This window comes from Amphiura filiformis, chromosome 10, assembly GCF_039555335.1.
Source record: "Amphiura filiformis chromosome 10, Afil_fr2py, whole genome shotgun sequence".
Classification (NCBI taxonomy): domain Eukaryota; kingdom Metazoa; phylum Echinodermata; class Ophiuroidea; order Amphilepidida; family Amphiuridae; genus Amphiura; species Amphiura filiformis.
The window spans coordinates 65,331,890-65,353,048 of NC_092637.1; the positions used below are offsets into that span (position 1 = coordinate 65,331,890).

Here is a 21,159-nt window from a genome sequence, read left to right on the forward strand (position 1 = left end):
TTTCACGTGCATCAAAGATCTATAAGCTTAACTACTGAACATACATGCCTATGTACCCCCCCCCCCAGCACACACAATCATAATATTACTCACATCACTAGTATCACAGACATTCAAATTCCATCATGAAATCTATTCGGCTTTCATAGTACACTGATTTTCAAGTTCAAACGCCAGCTCTTCAACGGTGCTGAATTCGACCATCGTGCATGAGCAAATTAACATAAGGGCGCACATCACTGAAAAGGATGCCAGTCTTTCTCTATAAAAATGCTGTTTAAAATCATTATAACAATTGTTGATATCTGCCATCTGTGATACACTTGTAGGATTTTATATTACTAATCATGACCAATCCAAATCTAGCCAAAATTATGCACATTTCTGCTCATTTTAATGCTTACTTTTAGTTCTATGTTTTTTTCTTAGAATAAAAATTAATTAAGATTTGTTCCAAGTCTACCATGTTACAATACTGATAATTCAATAAAAAAAAAAACTTTTTAGACTGCAACAAGTCTGTCCTAAAACATTGTATTTATTTGGAAATTCAAAATCATATTTGCTACACAAAGTAAAATTATTTGAAGTTTGAAATATAAAGTGGATAAAATAATGTCCAATATGAAAAAAAAATCAATGTTTTAAGGTGTATGGCTCAAGGCTTGGATAGCAGTTATCCATGTTTGACCAATACATGCATGGATAGCCCTAGTGAAATGGACATTGGATAGCTCTTATCCATAGTGCTGAATGACCAGCATGGATAATTGCTATCCATTTTGCTTGTCAGATTACATATTGTGAATTCTTTCATATTGGACATTATTTTATCCACTTTATTTTTCAAACTTCAAATCTCATAAAAACCACACGACTAGCGACTATGTTTTTATGTTTCCCGCACAAAAACTTGCGTCTACATCTATTATTATATCCTTCATTAATAGATTCTTGTTCATTGATTGGTTAAAAGTGTGTCATGGGATCAAAAATAGACACACTATTCTGTGAGGATGTGGCAAAAAGTACTGTTTACGTCCGTAAATAGTACCTCCATAAAGCATAAGAATAACATTGAACGTCTACATTGACTATGAGAATATTTTGTCACTGCCGAGAAACGACAACACAAACATCACGAAATATTAAATCAAGCTGAAGTGGGCTGCTACTGCTAAAGAAGATTCATGATTTCAGCTGTTTAATTTGAATTTGTTACCAGTTCTAGCGCAGGAATATCGTACTGTTTTCAGACCAAAACAGAGTCAGATTCAGACCGATACTGACGTGGTAAGCTTAAAAACAAACACTGACAGGGCGAGTCTAGTCTTGGACCGCCTAGCCTTTATGGCATAGTGCCATGCGTACGGAGGCCTACCCCGATGCATGATGGCCTTCGCGTTTACATGGAGGCCTATTTTTACGTGTAAATCTTTTCACTAACCTTTGTACAAAAAAATCTATGAATGACGGCATAGTGGAATGTAGATACAATGTGATCAAATAGGGCCTACACTGATAACGAGTAAGCTTTAAAAACCACTACCAGTGCATAGGCCCTACACATATAGGCCTAATTCGTAGCATAGTGGTGGAGTTATCTTGTAATCTTTTAACCAAATCAAAAAAAAAAAAATCTATGAATGAAGGATATAAAACAAATATATACTGCCTTCATTCGAGGTTCTGGTTTAAAACTATGGTCCCTCGCTGAGATCAATAGTACTATTTTCCTTCGGGGCTGCGCACCTCAGGAAAATAGTACTATTGATCTCACCTCGGGCCCATAGTTTAAACCAGAACCTCTCATGGCAGTATTTGTATACTATACTTTTTGGAAACGTTGACCTTTGACCATTCTTTGTATAACGCCCTGCTATGACCTTGATATGTTCGCTTGATTGAGTACGTTATATCATCCATTTTATTGAGTTGTTTAGCACCTGGTCAGTAGATAACCCTACAGGGATACAGTAGTTTAACTATGTTGTGAGCATGGTGAAAGACTCATTATTGATTAGGCGCGGACATATTAAAGGCACAGATCCTTCGCGTGTATACCAGACAATTATATAATAGAATGTTGTAACTAAAATACTAACTGCATTCTGCATTATGTATTTATTTATTTATTTAGGCATATGCATATTTATTTATTTACTGACTTATTTATTTATTTATTTATTTGGTATATTAGTTAGTAATTAGTAATATTCCATGATTCGTCGGGTTATTATTGATTGATTGGTTGTTGATAACTTGGAAAATTGATTGATTGATCGATTGATAGTCATTTCACATTATATTCCTAGTTTACAGGCCCATATGGAACGCCTATTAATTTTGAATAGCATCGTACATTAGATAAGTAGGCCTATCAGTATTGATTTATTCTATTTAGCAATATCAATGATTACTATCAAACTTATCATAGCTAATTGTCAGTTAGCTCAGTGGTAACGCACTTGGTTTTACAACACGGAGGTCCCGGGTTCGATTCTCATCTCTGCCTATTTTTTTCAAGGCTGAGAAAAAAAAAGAAATTTCTGAACTGCAAACTTAATTGGCGCGATCTGAGCTGGTCCTTTTCTGGTGGCTGTGTCTGTTACAGGCACTCCCTGTGGAATCCAAACCAGGTTCACGCCCATTACACCTCCCTTATCTTAATTAAATTGTTACTCCAGTATCCATATTGCAATTCCTATGGCTAGAGCAGCAGCACCAGCAGCTGGGACGATCCATTTAAGGTTCTGCATTATAGATGGACATGTGGAATGGCTTGGTAAAGATGACGAGTCTCTGGTTTTGTCTGAGTCACTGCTAGTGTTGGCTGTAATTGATTTACCTGCAGGTGAATGTACAGCACGAACATTTATTTTAATATTTATTTAATATGTATTTATTATAAGTATTGCTTTTCGTGTGGGACCTCTTTTTGGACGCAATCGGGAGGGATTTGGACGTAAATGTGTTTTCATCCTGTTTTTTGTTTAAACTGACTGTGATATATTGTATGGGTATGACTCACTGAAAATAGGAACGACAGCTTAATGTCCCCTCCAAAGGACTTAACGGTTAATTTACCCCCATTTTACTCCATAATTTATCTTAAATATACATAGGGAGAGCAAATGTCGCCAATTAAATTCAGGCATTTTTTTCGAACCAATGTCCTAGCATGTTATCACCGTTAGGAATTGAAACCGGGACCTCACGCACCAGAAACGAGTTCTTTTAGACCTCGTATCCATAGGATGTTCCCATGTGGCGTGTGCCCTTGTTCCGTGTTTACTTTTTCCCATGTGACCTGCCACACAGACAACGAACCTTTGTTTTGCTTAGTGGCCGTATCCATAGGTTGTCTGTGTGGCAGGTCACATGGGAAAAAGTAAACACGGAACAAGGGCACACGCCACATGGGAACATCCTATGGATACGAGGCCTAACCCCTCCAAGTACATCTCACATTGTCATACAATTCTTGCTACACATTCTAATAGGATTACACGACTAGACTATACATAAATCCTGGGTTACCCCATCAGAAGTCAATTTGTACCGAAGTTCCTATGCGTATTGCATAACAATGGAGATGGATTACAATCCGAGCTGCATCTTCATTGTTTGGTTAAACATACATAATGAAAAAGAAAATCTGTCAAACTGGTTTCCGGTTGAGATACCCAAGATCAACATAATAGAGCAGGTGGGGGAATCAAGACTACTGAGCAATCAATTGTCTCAGGGAACAAACCAAAAGATCGATGATGTCCTATAAACGTAACTAGTTTTGGTTCTTGTCGGCTCAAGAATGGACTTTTTGTGAATTTCTAACTCAACAAAGGGCTGCTCTTTCATTCGGATTGGCATTTTAGGCAAGTGCGTCACTCGCACCACTGGCTTTGACCCTGCAACATCATTCATGACATTACGAGCCTCGTCGAGCATTGTGATTTGCAAGTCGGTCTTTGAATGTCATTTATTGTTAGATTTATATCGTTTCAGTTTAAATTCTGTTTTCATTGCCACCTATGCTTTCGGATGACATTTTTATTTTTAAGTGTTAGCTTCCAACCCAGCAAACACAAAACGTTTTCCACATCATTCGCAAAAGGTTATAAAAGGTTGTCAGAAAACATTTAAATGTCGGGTTATATAAAGGGTATATTAAGAGTATAAAACGTTTTCATAACATTAAAAAACATTTTTGATAATCTACTGCTCAGCAAACAAAAATGTTTTGCAGAAAACGTTTAGATATCAGGTTATATAAAGGGTATAAAACGTTTTAATAACATTCCAAAAACATTCTTGAAAACTTGATACAAAACAGTCTAAACAAAATGTTATTTTGGGGTTGAAAAAATATTTTGCGAAAAATGTTTGCCCAAAATATTTTCAATAACGTTTTAAAAACGTTTTCATGACCTTTATATAACCCGACATTAAATGTTATTAAAAGGTTTTGAAAAAAAAAACACATTTTAAGAACATTTCTGTGTTTGCTGGGTTCAAATATTTTAACCTAATGTTATTTAAGTATTGACACAATATTTGGCAAAAATGTTTGCAAAAATAGTTTACAATAACATTTTTGAAAACATTTAAAAATATTGTTGTAGTGTGTTTTCATATAAAACGTTTAAAAACGTTATCATGACCTTTATCCCTTCGTACATACTGTGTACAATTGTACACATGGACTTCTATTGCTCCCTGTATACCAGGGGAAGTTTATTTCTGCAAACAAGCACCATGTGCACAATTGTGCATTCATATGCTATCCTCCAGTGCAGAGCGCCCTCGCCTAACTGAATGTCACTTTTCATAATCTAAGAGGGCATCACACACTACAGCACGTTGCCAGAAGACATGTACAGAAGTTATTTTTAACTCTTTCGTCAATACTTCCATTCAGTTTATAATTTGCTCTGGATGCATTTTTTGGAAAAACCACTATGTAGGCCTATTATTACAGAGATAGTTAGGAGTAACTGGTCGTTGATGGGCCCGAAAATGGATCGTGTAGAGTGGAGTAACAAAATTAGTCTCAGAAATCAAGTTTATTAAGTGTGATGTCTTTTTCGGTCTCTCCAAAGACAAGAACTGTTTATTAGCATTTTATACCAAATTAATGAGAGTTAAGAGCCTACAGATATGGACGTATGAAGGCAACAGAAAAAAGAAACAAAGGGTTCAAGTTTGTTGCTTCACATATGTTACCAAGTTTTACTGCCAATAGTCATAATGTGTACAATTGTATGCCCTAATTTGCATAATTGATGAGGTATTTTTTTTTTCAGTTTTTCACAAATTACTATCCAAAATAGTTATAATAAGCATACAAAATATTTTTTGATCGAGCCATCTTCCTTCGTGTCCGAAGGGGATTATATAACCCGACATTTTAATGTTATTAAAACGTTTTTACCTAAACCAAAAGCCAAAATATAACTTATTTAAAACGTTTTTAAAACGTTGTTGTGTTTGCTGGGTAGGTGTGACCAAAATTGTATTCTAGCATTTCGTCACTCAATAGCAAGTTGAAGGAAGTGGACGTTCGTTTTCAGTTTCGAGAGTTGTGTTAATTCTGACTTCATGCTTATGTGTATGTGCTTATTTAGACAAAAGATGTATCTAAATTGTACAGCCCAGTCTTCGCGAGAAATATGGATCAATACAGCTCACCTGTCAACCGCTTGTTTCGAATCATGATATTCACACATGTGCATTGAAATATTTGTAGGTATTTTTGGTTGATCCAATTTCTGGGAATCGTTTTTGCTAACACAATCTGACGATGTAACCCTGCATAACGAGATTTTCCTACCTGGTATAAGTGCTCGGTCAGGCTTCCATACATCTTTCCTGGGTGCTTCCGTACTCTTCTTCTCTTCAAGGAACTTCTTCCAATCAGGTGGGTCACGTGGTAGCAAGATTTGCATATGATTCCAGAATCTGATTGGATAATCAATAGAAAAAGATGAACACTATGTTATCATCAACTGAAATCAATGTAAACAATACAACAATGCGCACACGTTTGGTTAAACTGGGTAAAATAGATTAGTTTAGTTAATAAGGGTCTGATTGAGTGTACTGAATGTACTCCTAGCATCACTTCCAATGAATTCTTCAAAGGGAAGACAGGGTTAGAGATTGAGCGTTTCTAGGGTTTGCACATGCAGTGCTGTGCGCATGTTTTTAGACAACGCGTTGCACGCAAATACGCAAACAACCACTCACTTAAAGTCGAAGTTTACTCAGTAGCGTAGCCAGGATTTTAGTGTGTGTATGTGTGTGTGTGTGGGGGGGGGGGGGGTAAAGACAAATGTTCGTCCCTATTTGTCATTTTTTTATCTCCTTTTTAGTCATGTTACTCTTTGCCATCCCATGGCTCCCCCACCCCCGGCTACGCCACTGAGTTTACCGTGCACATAGCAAAATAATTCGGAGATACGATACGTTGCCTTTATGAATGACATGCACACATGGCGGAGTCGGTACTCAGGCTAATACTTTTGGACATCTTTACAATCATCAAAACACCATTAATTATTCAGAAAGAAAACGTTTATTATTCTATTATCAATTCGGCTGATTGCTCTCAACATGGTCACCGCCAAGCAAGTAATTCCAGTGTTATGTTTGTTCATGTTACTACATAAGTACATCAGCGTATGTCTCGACCTCAAACCTACCGATAGTGAAATGTATCAGGTTCTCTGGAGATGCGGTTGTTGAAGCCGATGTACAAGTTGTCCCAGAACATTCCATGTAGGACAGTTTGTCTGTGAACTCCTATACGATTTTTCATCTACCGAAAAAAACGAAGAAGATGAAAAAAAATACAAACGTTACATTGAGAGAGCTTGCACTGTGTCGTAGTTTGTCTGCTGTATAGGGACAATGTCACTGCGTCGAACATTTATATGGGAGCTTGTCCGGCAAATAGGCTAAGAGGTACCACGCCTTAAAGGGCAGGTCTATAGCAAAAACAAGTTTATCTCTATTCGAAGATAATAATTATTACATTACAAGTTGACACTTGTTGCAATTTTTTTGTGCGTATTTCTCCTGAAAAAGGAGAAATTGTGTGGGTAAAGTTCAGCCTCGTACGTGTTCTTCCCCCGTTTGAAGCGTACGTGTTCTCCCCCGTTTGACTGATGACGTAGGTAAATGAAGCGGACACTTTATCGTGCTCTCATCATACAATCACAATCACTTTGACAAGTTTGACATTAGCAACAATGAGTTGTACTATCACTTACCATAACAATGCTGCATAACAATATGCACGCTTTTGTTCTCTTTCGGGAACAAAGCCCACACAGATCTTTGTTACTATGCGTTTGCTTTGTAATATTTCATCCAACTGAAACTATAGCATTGCAATATACACATGATACAGGGAAATCAGATGCATGAGTTTGTGGACTAACACGGTTTATATGCTAGTCTCATATGAAATTCCAAGCTCAAATTATGTATTTATTTTTAGGCCTAATATTTCTCATGATATTGATATACATATGAATTGTAATATCACAATTGTCTAATATATAAAAAAGAAGCGGCTGATTTTATACATATGTTTAAAAACCATGAAATTTGTAATACTTAATTTGGATTTTTTTGCTGTGAACAGCAACAGTATAGGTTCTGTCCATTGCGAGCGTTTATAGTCCCTTTTCTCACAGCGGGCACATCTCATTTCATGACGTCACCGGTTTTCTAGGCCAAATCTGTCTCGTTCGAAGGAACTCACCGCTTAAGTTGTTTTTTGGCGGAAAATTAATTTTAAACGTCTTATTTTCTCAAAAAGGAGTCATTTTCATTGTCCTCATAATATTAGCTTGCCAATGATATGATGTTGTTTTGGCTATAGACCTGCCCTTTAAGCTTCGTCTTAATGTAGCCAAGTTTCCGGGATGCGCGGAAATTTCCAGACAACGTGCAGGTAATAGAGTATATAATAATATAAAAAGATATAGGATATAATTACAAAAATGCTACTTTTATGAAAAAGTATCCAGAAAGTGTTCCTTATCAGCTTTGATACATACCTCCAAGTAGTTGTGTACTCTTGCAGGTCTTTCCGTTGGGTATATTGGCGTTGTACCTTCAAAATCCACCAAGAAATCATATCCACCCTCAATTGCATCGAAGTTATCATCTGTCTCTATCATCTGACAAAAGAAAATCAATGAAAAGGCTCTTTCAGTGATCCCAGCGAAACCAGTAAAAATTCAAATGCGTATCAGTGGCTTAGAAGTAAAGGATAAGTCAATACAATAGTCAGTAGGTATTTTCTATATGTACAAATTATTGGTTGATTATTATGAACCTCATTTTAATTGCATACAGCTACAAGTGTCCGTCGTGACAAACTACCCAGAACGTTTACCACAATGTAATCTTTTACCCCTATTATGCTGTGTTCGGTCTTCCCGCTTGAAGCGTATGTTAGCACACCAATCATCTTTATAAAATATTTGATGACTTACTTTTCAGATTTAGGTAATCGCTGATAGGGTTCAAGGCAGGAGCACACATAAATAAACCTACACCACTCACAAAAAGAAACTTGTCAGTTATATTCATCCTTGCTGTTCAATAACTTGATAATTTGTTCATTGGACTTTTCTTTCTCATTTGACACCCTGTTCGTGAACATTGAGCAAGAATTGACCAAGATATGCGCCTCCAAACTCTCAAACCCAAAATGAAAAGTTGTAATTTTAACGAATAAATTTTGCCTGTTATCACACTGTATGCTTTGTTGATTGGCCCCTGGTGCTTGTGTGCCATTGAAAATCGTTGAAAATGCAACTTTTGATTTTGGGGTTTGAGGCTTTGGAGGCGCATTTCTTTGTTAATTCTTGTTCGTTTTTTCACAAACAGGGTGTCAAATGAGAAAGCAAAGTCCAATTAACAAAATGTATATTTCAGAATAATCCAAAATTATCAAGTTATTGAACAGCAATGATGAATATAACTGACGAGTTTCTTTTTGTGCCTGGTGTATATAGCTAGATGACATGTTAACCTGTCTCGTTAATATACTCCATAAACATGTTATTTCCTTTGGCCATTCATAGCTCTTGAACTTTTCACTCACCGCTTTATAGCGTGCACTGATCATGCACTGATCTTTGGCGCAACGAGTAGAATGCAGAACGCAAGCACCAACTTTGCCGGGCGCATAGCGACATTAGAGACTTTGCGGAATGAAGTTACTGGAACTTTAACGGCAACTTCAAAAATATCGATTCCATTTCTTGCTCAAATTCACTTCAACGCGAACGTCAGATTGGTTTCAGTACCAACAGCGTCTTGTTGTTTAAACTAGGGGAAGTGTATCAATGGGTAATCAAAAGAAAGGTAAAAATAAAGCGACTGCAACAAATTTCTCCCTTTTGTTTGCTGAAGTGGTTTGTTGGTAACACTTATTACAATAGGCGCTTAGTTTGAATAAACATGGATTACATCTCTAGGCGATGACCAATGCAATGGGAATTAAGCCTATGTTATGAGCTATACGCTAATATTATACTTCTAAACATGTTTCAATTAAATATTCTTGTGATACCGTATTCACTCGATAGTTAGCACATGTGCCTACTATCGAGGGCTTTTGAAACGTGCAAAAACGAAAAAAAATGAACAGCGCCATCCACAAAAGTGACAATAGTGTAAAGGGTTTTGAGCAAATCATCGATACACATAGCTATATACGAACAATTAAACCTACAAATGTGTGTGTTAACTACATTAGCTCAGTTGGTAAAGCGACAGAATTTGAATCATCTTAAGAAGAGCGAACTGAGCAGGAGTTCGAGGCTCGTTATAAACTTTTCCGTTGTTTAATTTTTATTTTGGGGTTTGAGCTTTTCTTGATAAATCTAATCTTTTTTTGCTTTGTTTTTCATTTTGGTTCTTTATTGGTTCTTATTTGCTTTATTTTATTTTGTTTTTTCTTTTCTTTTTCTTCTTTCTTTCTTTTTTGTTCTATTCATACTGGGGTCATGGGCTATTTATTCAACAATGTAGTTGGGTATGCCCTCAATGTTAATGAGGTGGTCATGGTCCTCTTTGCCATTACACGCTACAGAAATTCCATATTTTTCAAAGGCTCTGATGATGGTTCCCTTCTATCAAATGACTGAGTTCCGCAGTCTATTTCAAAATACTGACTTCGTTTTACATCAAGAAGGACACAATAACTGCGACTTAAACGTGATATGGACATGCTTTTTAACCGCATTTTATAATTTTAACCTTATCCATTATACTTTTATGATTTTGTGCAATACGAAAAATAAAAAAACAAAGAGCGTGTTTATAGTGAGCCATATTATCGGTATTTAGCTGGACTGCCACGCAGTCTATATTTGTTTATGTTTTACTAACCATTGCAAATCTAGACTACGCGGTAGTTTAGTTAAATAACGGAATGATTGTCTCACTATAAACACGCTCATTGTGTAACATGTAAAATCCCGCTCCGATTCAATTGTGCCTGTTACACTGAGCGTGTTTATAGTGGTGTACGGTATTTATACGGTATCATTATACGCATATGGGATTAGGATGGAATGTGACTTATCCGTTATCTCGGCTGTTTATAGTGGCAACCAATAGCGCTATTCTGAATCCGAGGTGGATGAACTCAGCGTGTTCGAGGTCACCGCAATGCAATATGGGAGACACAAATATGGTGCCAGTTTCAAATAGTTTGCCGTCGAAACGATACCGGTCATTTTTTAAAACATCATTGCTACAGTGCCGTGCCATATTTGTAGGTGATGTGTTATTACAGTGACAAATTTGAGTTCGGAGAATTATATTGCCCTGCTCCACTTCCTTGAATAACGGTATCGTTAATCCCTGTCTGTTTATAGTGACCGTATACGGAATGAATATACTGCAATATCCATCGATATCGAAGGATATCAGTTCCGCATAATATGTGCTGCAAATAGCGCTATTGGTCTGTTTATAGTGGCGACCAATACCGTATAAGATGTACTTATACGCTAAATACCGGATAATCTGGCTCACTATAAACACGCTCATTGTGTGCTTTAATGAGCGTGTTTATAGTGGTGTACGGTATTTATACGGCATCCTTATACGCATATGGGATTAGGATGGAATGTGACTTATCCGTTATCTCGGCTGTTTATAGTGGCAACCAATAGCGCTATTCTGAATCCGAGGTGGTTGAACTCAGCGTGTTCGAGGTCACCGCAATGCAATGTGGGAGCCACTAATATGGTGCCAATTTCAAATAGTTTGCCGTCGAAACGATATCGGCCTATTTTTTAACATTATTGCTACAGTACCGTACCATATTTGTAGGTGATGTGTTATTACAGTGACAAATTTGAGCTCGGAGACTTATATAACCCTGCTCCACTTCCTTGAATAACGGTATCGTTAATCCCTGTCTGTTTATAGTGGCCGTATACGGAATTCATATACTGCAATATCCATCGATATCGAAGGATATCAGTTCCGTATAATATGTGCGGCAAATAGCGCTATTGGTCTGTTTATAGAGCGTGTTTATAGTGAGCCAGATTATGCGGTATTTAGCTGGACTGCCACGCAGTCTATATTTGTTTATGTTTTACTAACCATTGCAAATCTAGACTACATGGTAGTTTAGCTAAATAACGGAAAGATTATCTCACTATAAACACGCTCATTGTGACGACCAATACCGTATAAAGGCCGGTTTACACGATGCAATTTTCCATGCAATTGCCTGTTGCACAGACCTTGGAAAAAGATTGCACCGTGTATTTTGGATTTGCAAGGAATTAATCCCCCAAGCATCAGGCAAATTAATCCCCCAAGCAACAGGCAAAAAGGTAGAGACATGCTCTACTTTCAAGGTTGTTGCATGCAATCTAACCTCCTTCAGCCAATCAGCTGAATGAACACCAACTGGTCGCTGCATTCATTTGGGAAATGTAGGGACCAACTTGATTCACCAACATTGTAGGCTACATTGTAGGCCTATGCTGTTGCTGTCAAATAAAACATCATGGCCAATTCCAAAGCAACACCTATGGCACGGAAATTCCTTCTCCGCCTCTTCTTCAGGATAAGTTGTATAGATATACACAGGACGGCGATCTTTTGCTGTCTGGACAGCACAGGTGCCATTTTGATATGATTATGAAAATTTAACCACTAAATATGTTTTGAGTATATCCCCAAATCTATGACCACGCTCATGGAATTGCATGGCCACATATTGCTTCGTGTATTTCGATCAATTGCACAGCTTCATGGTCAGTGAGCACATAATCTCACCCACTAAGTAATGGGCCTTGCAATGGAAATTTCATCGTGTAAAGCCACCTTAAGATGTACTTATACGCTAAATACCGGATAATCTGTCTCACTATAAACACGCTCATTGAATCAGGGACCTTGTATATAGAGGCCCTGCATGAAATTATCGATTGGCTCCAGACAAAGGATTTGAACCGGTGTCCTTCACCGTAGTTATAGCGGAGTGCAGTCCATTCAATCAAATGTTGTCATCAACCTATTTGATCGTAGTGCAGGGTTATGTGTGTGAGACGAACTGTCACGGTAGATTGCAATCATGCTTTTGTTGAATGCATTTGAGTACTCCGCCATATTTACGGGATGATACGTCACATGCAAGGCCTCTATATGGAGGGACTGGAAACGGCTTCCACCCATTGTACCATGCGAGTTGCTGGTTTACAAATTATCCTCAGTTGAGCAAGCATGAATAATACGTTGATCAATAGACCTACGAATCCAAGCAGCACAGTTACAACACAGCGCGTGGCTTGTCTTGTACATTGCGAAATGAGCCTACATGTTTGCCTATAATGACAGACTCTAGAAATGCCAACATAAATCTTCAAAGAACATCATCTTAAGAATTATTTCAGTATCGAAATCAGTAGGAATACCAAGCGTATGGTGTACACATTCCAGAAAAAATATAATTTTGTTTGTTCTAGCATTCTGTATCTCCACAAAATTATCACATTTTGTCTTCAAAATCCAATGTAAATGATTTTCCATGCTACACAAAAATTGTGTTCGACAAAGGATAGACATTTTACCCAATTTTACATAACTTAAAAAAGATATTGGAATATTTTGATGGTTTTTTTAATATTTAGTAGGGCAGCATGAGTAAATAATAAAATTCAAACATAACACTCGCATACAATCGAAGGTCGAAAAGATAATCTGATAACAATAGCTTGACAATAGCTATCAATAATCTGTTTCCAGTCCCTGATTGAATGGCCAAAAATACGCCAACAATGACATAACAGCAAGCCAAAGATGAATTCTGATCTCCAAGTGGGTTGGAGAAGTAAGGACATTATAATGAAGGGAACCAGACATAGACCTACTGTACACATTTCGAGGAGCATAACAAACACCAATTGGTGTCGTATGACCTTTGACATGCATGCATTCTTTTGTCGAGAGTGACATGGTCTTTCAATTCGTGCCGAGTGTCCTTGTCAGACTTGACTATGCATCGGTGGTCATGAAAGGATTCAATTAACCTCTTCCCCAATAATCCCAAGCAATTGTCTGAACTTTTAGCACGACTATGCGTAACAATTCGCATGGGAAATGTTACGTGTAATCCGATTATCACTGTCAGCTGGATCACGCTTTTGAGTTCTGCACCACGATCGATATGATCGAAACACAAAGTCTATGGCATTCAACGCCATTTATTGTTCTATTGTGTCCCAGCAGCCATTGAGGTGTAGCATGGGTGTAGGAATGCATGAAATTGGATGTAGGGGTGAAATTTTACAGTTGATCCAATAATTCGCTAGCGAAGTGTTACGTGTAATCCGATTATCACTTTGTCTATTAGACACGAAATGAGCGTATTTATTTGCCTTCAAAAAGGTGCGTGATCCAGTTACCAAGGAGTTATGTAACCACTCCACTTTTAATCCATCTGATCTCTAATTGTTCCTTTTGGTAAAAATAAATAAATAAATAAATAAATAAATAAAAAGCCCACAAAAAAACCTTCAAGAATTGTCAAATGTAGGCCTATATTCGTAGTTAAAAAAAGATCTGTAAAACAACATGGCAGAGAAAAAAAATCTAAATAGTGAAATAAAATCTAAATAGTGAAATACTGAACAGATTACAGCACAAGGGGAAGGGACTTTAATTTTCAAGTTCCACGGATCAAGTCTTTTAGTTCTGGTTCTTTTTATTTTAATGCTATCAAAAACTGGAATAGCTTGCCGGAAGATATTAAATCTGTTTCACTGAAATACAAGTTTAAAAAAGATGTCAAAGCTCACCTTTTAAATCAAATGAATGTCTAGTTTGTTGTTTTTTGCTTCAATGCTTTGTTTTTGATTTTTGGTGTTTTTTACCAGTCTTAACTTTTATTATCTTTTTTCTGTAATATAAGGACCCCTTTGGAAATAAGTTTTTAAGCTTAACGGGTTATCCTTGGCATGGTGTTATGGATTCTGTATGTAAAATAATTTGTATGTTTATAATATGTATTTTATCTGTAAGTGCAATATAATGTTTGTTTGTAATGTGCATCCATTTTAACATGCTGAATAAAATCAAAATCAACTTCATCGAGTCTCGAAGTCCGGCGTTTTCCAAACTGAGCTAATGGGGTTCAGACATACATTTGCAGGTTGAATTGTTCGTATATAGGTATGTTTTTGAATAAATAACCCATGACCCCAGTATGAATAGAACAAAAAAGAAAGAAAGAAGAAAAAGAAAAGAAAAGAAGAAACAAAACAAAATAAAGCAAATAAGAAACAATAAGAAACAAAATGAAAAGCAAAGTTTAAATTTATCAAGAAAAGCTCAAACCCCAAAATAAAAATAAAGCAACGGAAAAGTTTATAACGAGCCTCGAACTCCTGCTCAGTTCGCTCTTCTTCAGATGATTCAAAGTCTGTCGCTTTACCAACTGAGCTAAGGTAGTTAACACACAAATTTGTAGGTTTAATCGTTCCTATATAGCTATGTGTATCGAAGAAAAAACCCTTTACACTTTTGTCACTTTTGTGGATGGCGCTGTTCATTTTTTTTTTCGTTTTTGCACGTTTTCAAAAGCCCTCGATAGTAGGCACATGTGCTAACTATCGAGTGAATACGGTATGTCATATGCCTATATTATTGTCCCGGATTATTATAATAAAAGCTAAATTATTATTCCAGTAAACGTTAGCTTTGTCAATTTTATATTTCCATCAGGACACAAGCCCATTTTATCTGTTTGCTCTCCCTACCCCCCCACCACCACCACCTCTCCATATTCTCCCCTCCCTCCATCTATTCATCTATCCTCATTTTCCCTCTCCCCAGTGGCGTTGACAGGAGTTTTATTTTAGGAGGGCAAGGACTCCTCTTTGCATTCTGATCGAATTAAATATATCTCCCCGAATGATCCTCATTTTGTTCTTTAAAAACTCCCAGAATTTTGAATTTCAACCAACATATTTCTGGATGCTCCTTTTCTGACATTCTTATTTTTTTGTAACAAATAGGCCTCCTCTTTTAATAATGAATAATTTGGTTGACATACAATACCCATAGGCCTATATGCCCCAATGTATAACTTATGTTTGATAAGTGTGTTTAAAGGGTGTCAGCGTGTAGCGTGGCACATGTTAGACCAGCTTTCTGCTGAATTGGGGGTACATAATGTAGGCCTAAATGAATAAAATAAATAATTAAATAAAAAACCTGAACAGTACAAGCATATTTGGTTATATAGAGGTGTAATTATAAGACACGCAACGTTGTAAAAAAATGTTCACAGTAGCTGCAATTCGCAGAAGTTCAGTACACTGCTGGGTCCCGTAAAATGACCTGATTTTACGGAACCCAGCAGTGTAGTGAACTTAATCCCCTTGGCGTTGAAGTCGAAGCCAAAACTTGGTTCCGCAAGCTGATTTGGTGTACGTCATGAGCACACACAAAAGCATATACCAAGTGTGACGTTTGGAACAAAAAATATTTTGATCTAATTCAATCAGTAATTTTCAGCAACATGTGGCATGTTTTTACCCAAACCAAATTAGATTTCCAATAATTGGTCTATTAACTAGATAATACATAACTGGTAATTATGTAGTCTATGAGGAAATATGCAAACTATTGTTCTTAATTATGACGTATTTTCATCATAATTTACGGCACACTATAGATTCTGGCGTTAACTTTAACTTCAAGCGGCTTTAATGGCAGAGTGGTTTTGAATACATAATCCTCTATAATCCTCTAGACGTTAAAGTTTGTGGTTTCAAACTTCGTTTCGCAAGGTCTCTATTATCCGTTTATAAGTTTGCCCTCCATGGGCGACATGTTAGCAAGGCGGAGTCGGTACTCAGTTGTTCTACCTCATTAAAAGCAGGTCACTCCCGCTTAAATTACGCAGCTGCTTTGTGATGGAACTTACCCTAATGACAAGATTGTAACTATGGAAACCACACCAATTGTAGTAGACCGAGATCCATTCTGGGTAGGCGAAGATCTCTTCATCGACTGTGCTGTTGATTTCATCAAGATACTTCTCAAAATTCCAACTAATTGAGGAAAACAAAATTAAAGACAACAAACACAAATATAAGCTTCAAGAGGAATCGACACACGTGGAAATATGTAACACTAAATTTCGCGGTTCTCGGGTTGGGCGTTTCTCGTGATAGGCCTATCAATGATTAAGACACAACTTAATGCTATGTTTTGTGAGCTTACTTTGGTACCCATAATCTGAAAACCCACCGTTCGCCTCTTTCAAGCCCTGCCCTGCTACCACATTGGAGGACCCCAAAATACCCCGAAATTCTAGTACCTAGTGTTAATTTGGATGTAGGCCCGTCAATTCAATCGGGAGAAATGTGAACGCAAACGGGTTATATTAACTGATGGTTTTTTTTGTTAATCATGTCTTTAAAATAGTATAGGCCTATTGGTCCGATGAGATGCACCTGTTAGTCACACTGTAATGCTTTTCGATGCGCGATGCGGCACTCTGCGCACACTCCTGTTGATACTCCGCGATAACACACCGCGAGCATGCGATATGGCACCGCACGATCGCGATATCGCACCGTGCGAACGCGATAGCGGGCGGACGGACGGACGGACACTCTGTGATTAGTATTATGATGCGGGGGCGTAGCAAGCGGGTGGACAGTGTGGACGATGTTTTATGGGCCCCTGAAGACGAAAATGAGAAAAGGCTGATAAACAGATGATGATTTAAGGAAGCCCCATCATGCACTTTTTTTTTTTTTTTTTTCTTCTTTAACCCGGGACACTCAATCAGTTGAAAACACAATTAATCATCCGTTCTTCCTTGAGGCACTGCGAAAGTGTTATCACTAGAGTTTCAACTGCCACTTTACTTTTCAAATCCCATTGAACTCTGTGCAAAAGATGTTGTTTTAGAATTGTGCGTGTGTCATTATTACTTGGTCGATTTCTCAACAAAAGTGATGTGTGTTCAAAGGATAATTCACACCTTCTGTAGATAACATAAAATGTGAAATCGACCAGCATCTTCACAGCGTTTTTTATGTAAATATAACTGTACAAATTCAAATTTAACCATGCACTTCTATGCAGCATAGCAAAACAGTGGTGCCATGTTACTCACACTGCTCCACTGCTGCATAGTAAACCCAGTGGTGTGGTGGGTAGTACTTAAACCATCCTCTGGCTGATAAAGGAGATGTTAAAAGGGCCAGGCACTGCTCGTTGCCCAAGTTATAGATTAACTTACCTTTCTTTGAAAACCTTGGTACCAGGTGGAGGTGGGGTGATGAAATATCTGTAAAAAAACAAAAACAAAAAAGCCTTATAATGACAACCAATTATTGGTGTAATGGGCTATTTTTGTAGATATACTGTTATGACATCTGCCATAACCTTGTGAAGTCTTCTACACAGGAAGTATGTTTTTCAAATGAATCCCATCATGTATATGGCTTCAAACCGTCCACAACTGGGGTGAGTATTTCACATGGAAGTTGTCTATTGTCTATTCTATTTGAAACACACACTCCTTCTGTGGAAGACAATCACTTACTCAGTGGGTGTGGATTTCAAATGGAATAACGAATTACATAATAGCAAACTTTATTTTTAAAACTAATTTGTGTTTGACATAACAATTGAGTTATGTTAGTACATTAATGCTGAGGCCCATCAAACACAAAAAAGGTTAATAGAAATTTTTTTTTGGTCGGCTAATACCGTAAAACAGCGTCTACAATCATATATAGTGTTTTTTTTTTTATAAAAGCTCAATTAAGCGTTAATATACCAATACAATAGATCGGTCTTAAAATAATACTTGTTTGTATATGCTTGGATCCGTAATTTATTTGCTCAAACTCCATAATGGCGACTGGATTAATGTAGCTTTCATCAGAAGCACACTATATGCTTATAGATGGGGTTTTATGGTATAAAGGGTGTAAAACGTTTCAATAATGTTTCAAAAACAGAATACAAAACCTTATAACAAAATGCTATTTAAAGGTTGCAAAACATTTTGTCAAAATGTTTGCCAAACAAAGTTTACAATAACATGTTGGCAAATTTGTTGAATGTTAGTGTGTTTTTTTTTTTTTTTTTTTTTTTTTAGTTTTTTTTTTTTTCTTCTAAACCCTTTTCATGACCTTCGTATAAACCAAAATTTAAATGTTAGCAAAACGATTTGAATAAAAACCAATAGGTTTTGCTTGTTTTGCATTACGCTTGTAATGTTTGTAGAACAATTTTGTGTTTGCTGGGTGATGCATGCTACCCTGTAAAAAAAACACTTAAAAATGTAATATTCTGAATTCATCATGAACGTATTTAGTAAACATAGTACTAAGCTATCATTGCATCACTACACAAGTGTCTCATCATCTTTACACCTAACCTGAGCAAGAATTGCTATTCATAAGCGCAACAGAAATCGTAACAATCAAATAAAGAGGGTTTAAGGGGGGGGATGGTCGGGGGGTCCAGGGGGGTAATTTTAAGAAGGATTTAAATTGGAAGGAGCGGAAGGGATTGAGGTAATTTGACGAGGTACGCGGCAAAAAAGAGAAGATGATATTTTTAATACTCAATACGTATCCTTAAGGTGCTACTAATTAAAACCCTTGGTAAATTTTTGACTATTTTTGCATTTATCTCAAAAACTTATAAAACACTGGTAACAAAAGCTCTGTATATTATAGAGGCAATGAATCCAATTACTACACTGGAATTCCAGTGACTCAAGACAAGTAGTTAGTGATTTATTGATCAAATATTGGTTTTCTCTCATTTTTGACTGTAACTCCACATCTGTTGTCTGTGCTGAAATAAAATTTGCAGTGCAGTAGTTGTAGTGCTTGCCCTATATCTTAAAAAGTGCCAAAATAGGCACACAATTGGGTGAAGTACCACCTTAACCGATTGCAATTTCAACAGTGCTCTACAATTATGATGTCTATGTATTATACATTGTTTTGAATAAACACACACACACACACAAAAAAAACAACTTACAAAAATTGCGCTGGGATTGGGAGGGGCTCTGTTAAAACAACATGATTTTACGGGATCAGAACTATCTCTTCTGACTTTTTTATCCTCTTCTATACATGCATGTGAGAAGGTTTTGATAATTTATATCATGTGCCTATATTCAATCCAATGTGGTCCCAAGCAGTGCATTATGATTCACCGTGTTTTACATTATCTGCTTACTAAATATGTTAACAGACCCTCTTTAATGAAATGTGGGTGTTTTACAGACAACATTGCTTTACGACACATTTGAGGTCTAAATTGATTTTGATGAGGCAAGCCTTACTCGTCTCCTTGTATGACTTTCTGTAAATCTAGCACTGCTCCTGGTTGCGGTGTCCATGTCCTGATTTCTGGTGAATATTTGGAGATCATTTGGTTCAAGGCTGCTGGGTCATTCTTCGTGTTTGTGGTCTTAATATACCTATGAAAGAGTAAAACAATAAATACAATAAAACGAAAAACACACACACAAAATTGTGTATGTTTGTATTTTAGCAGCAACTTTAACAAAATAGTTTTTTTGATGTTATTAAGCAATATCTACCCCAATATATATCCAGTGTTATGGCAACCTTTTCTAACATTTTAAATTATGAAAACTCATAAATTCTTCCCTAACCGCTCTGTCATGCAATTTCCTGATATACATGCTGGGTAACATTATTTTGAAAATCTTCATAAATACATGCTATACTTTACTTGTCTGATGGATGAGCCTCAACAAAATATCCTGCAAATGGGCAGTAGACTTTGGGTGCTACATCTCGAATCACTTGGGTCTTGTAGTATAGTAACTTGTTCCTCTCCCGTTTGATGAACTGTTTCTTCCATGTCTCTGTTACGGGAAAACATTAATAGCAACTTTACCATATAACCATGGCTGGGATATTCGATCCGTATCTGGTTGGAAATATCTGGTGCTAGTCATTATTCAATATAATTATGTTTTAAGGCCTAGTCCTTCTAGGTTTTGCATGATAAGTTGAATGGCACCAATGGGTTATTTAACTCAGCCCCTGCCAAACAAATCAACAGCGTTTTGTTGTGGTAATTTGTCCATAATCACTAGAAAATTATGGGTACCAATCATTTTGATACACCCTGTACTATCACACACCGATGGTGGTTACCTGACGGTGAATGAAAAATCGCATCCCGTCACACAATACTTGCTAGCTATCTCAAAATAAACAAGAAGAGTCCTTAAAAAGGACAAGCTCACGTGTAGGAAGAGAGGATAAAGCAATTGTGAATATGAAGTAGGAGATGAATGTTAGGAATAACTACTTATTTACTGTGCAATTGGTAAAAATCACCTAAAGTACAAAAAGATATGAAAGACTTACAGATACGACTGAGCTTAAATGTTTTATGAATTAGTTGGTGAACATTAATAATAATTTTCTTTGCATGATAGAATTGCGGCAAATTGTAAGACGGCAGTTGGTTTGGTTTGCAATTTAGCATATAATAATATGGCAACTACAAATATTTTTGAAAAACACGATAAATGAAAAAAATTTCAAATATAATTGCTTACATACTACTTCTAAATAC

General features: G+C 36.8%; 1 protein-coding gene across 1 annotated transcript in view; it reads right to left on the bottom strand.

The window, feature by feature from the left end:
• Positions 1-570: 570 nt before the first annotated feature.
• The window catches only part of LOC140163179 (cytidine monophosphate-N-acetylneuraminic acid hydroxylase-like), an 83,409-nt gene continuing 62,820 nt past the window's right edge, over positions 571-21,159 (bottom strand). Inside the window, exons 9-16 of the mRNA XM_072186564.1 lie at positions 20,302-20,437; positions 19,886-20,023; positions 17,813-17,860; positions 16,484-16,610; positions 8,070-8,192; positions 6,705-6,820; positions 5,834-5,961; positions 571-2,848 (exon numbers count right to left, since the gene is read on the bottom strand). Coding sequence (XP_072042665.1) covers positions 2,679-2,848; positions 5,834-5,961; positions 6,705-6,820; positions 8,070-8,192; positions 16,484-16,610; positions 17,813-17,860; positions 19,886-20,023; positions 20,302-20,437 — 986 coding nt within the window. The 3' untranslated portion in view covers positions 571-2,678. The remainder of the gene's footprint in view (positions 2,849-5,833; positions 5,962-6,704; positions 6,821-8,069; positions 8,193-16,483; positions 16,611-17,812; positions 17,861-19,885; positions 20,024-20,301; positions 20,438-21,159) is intronic.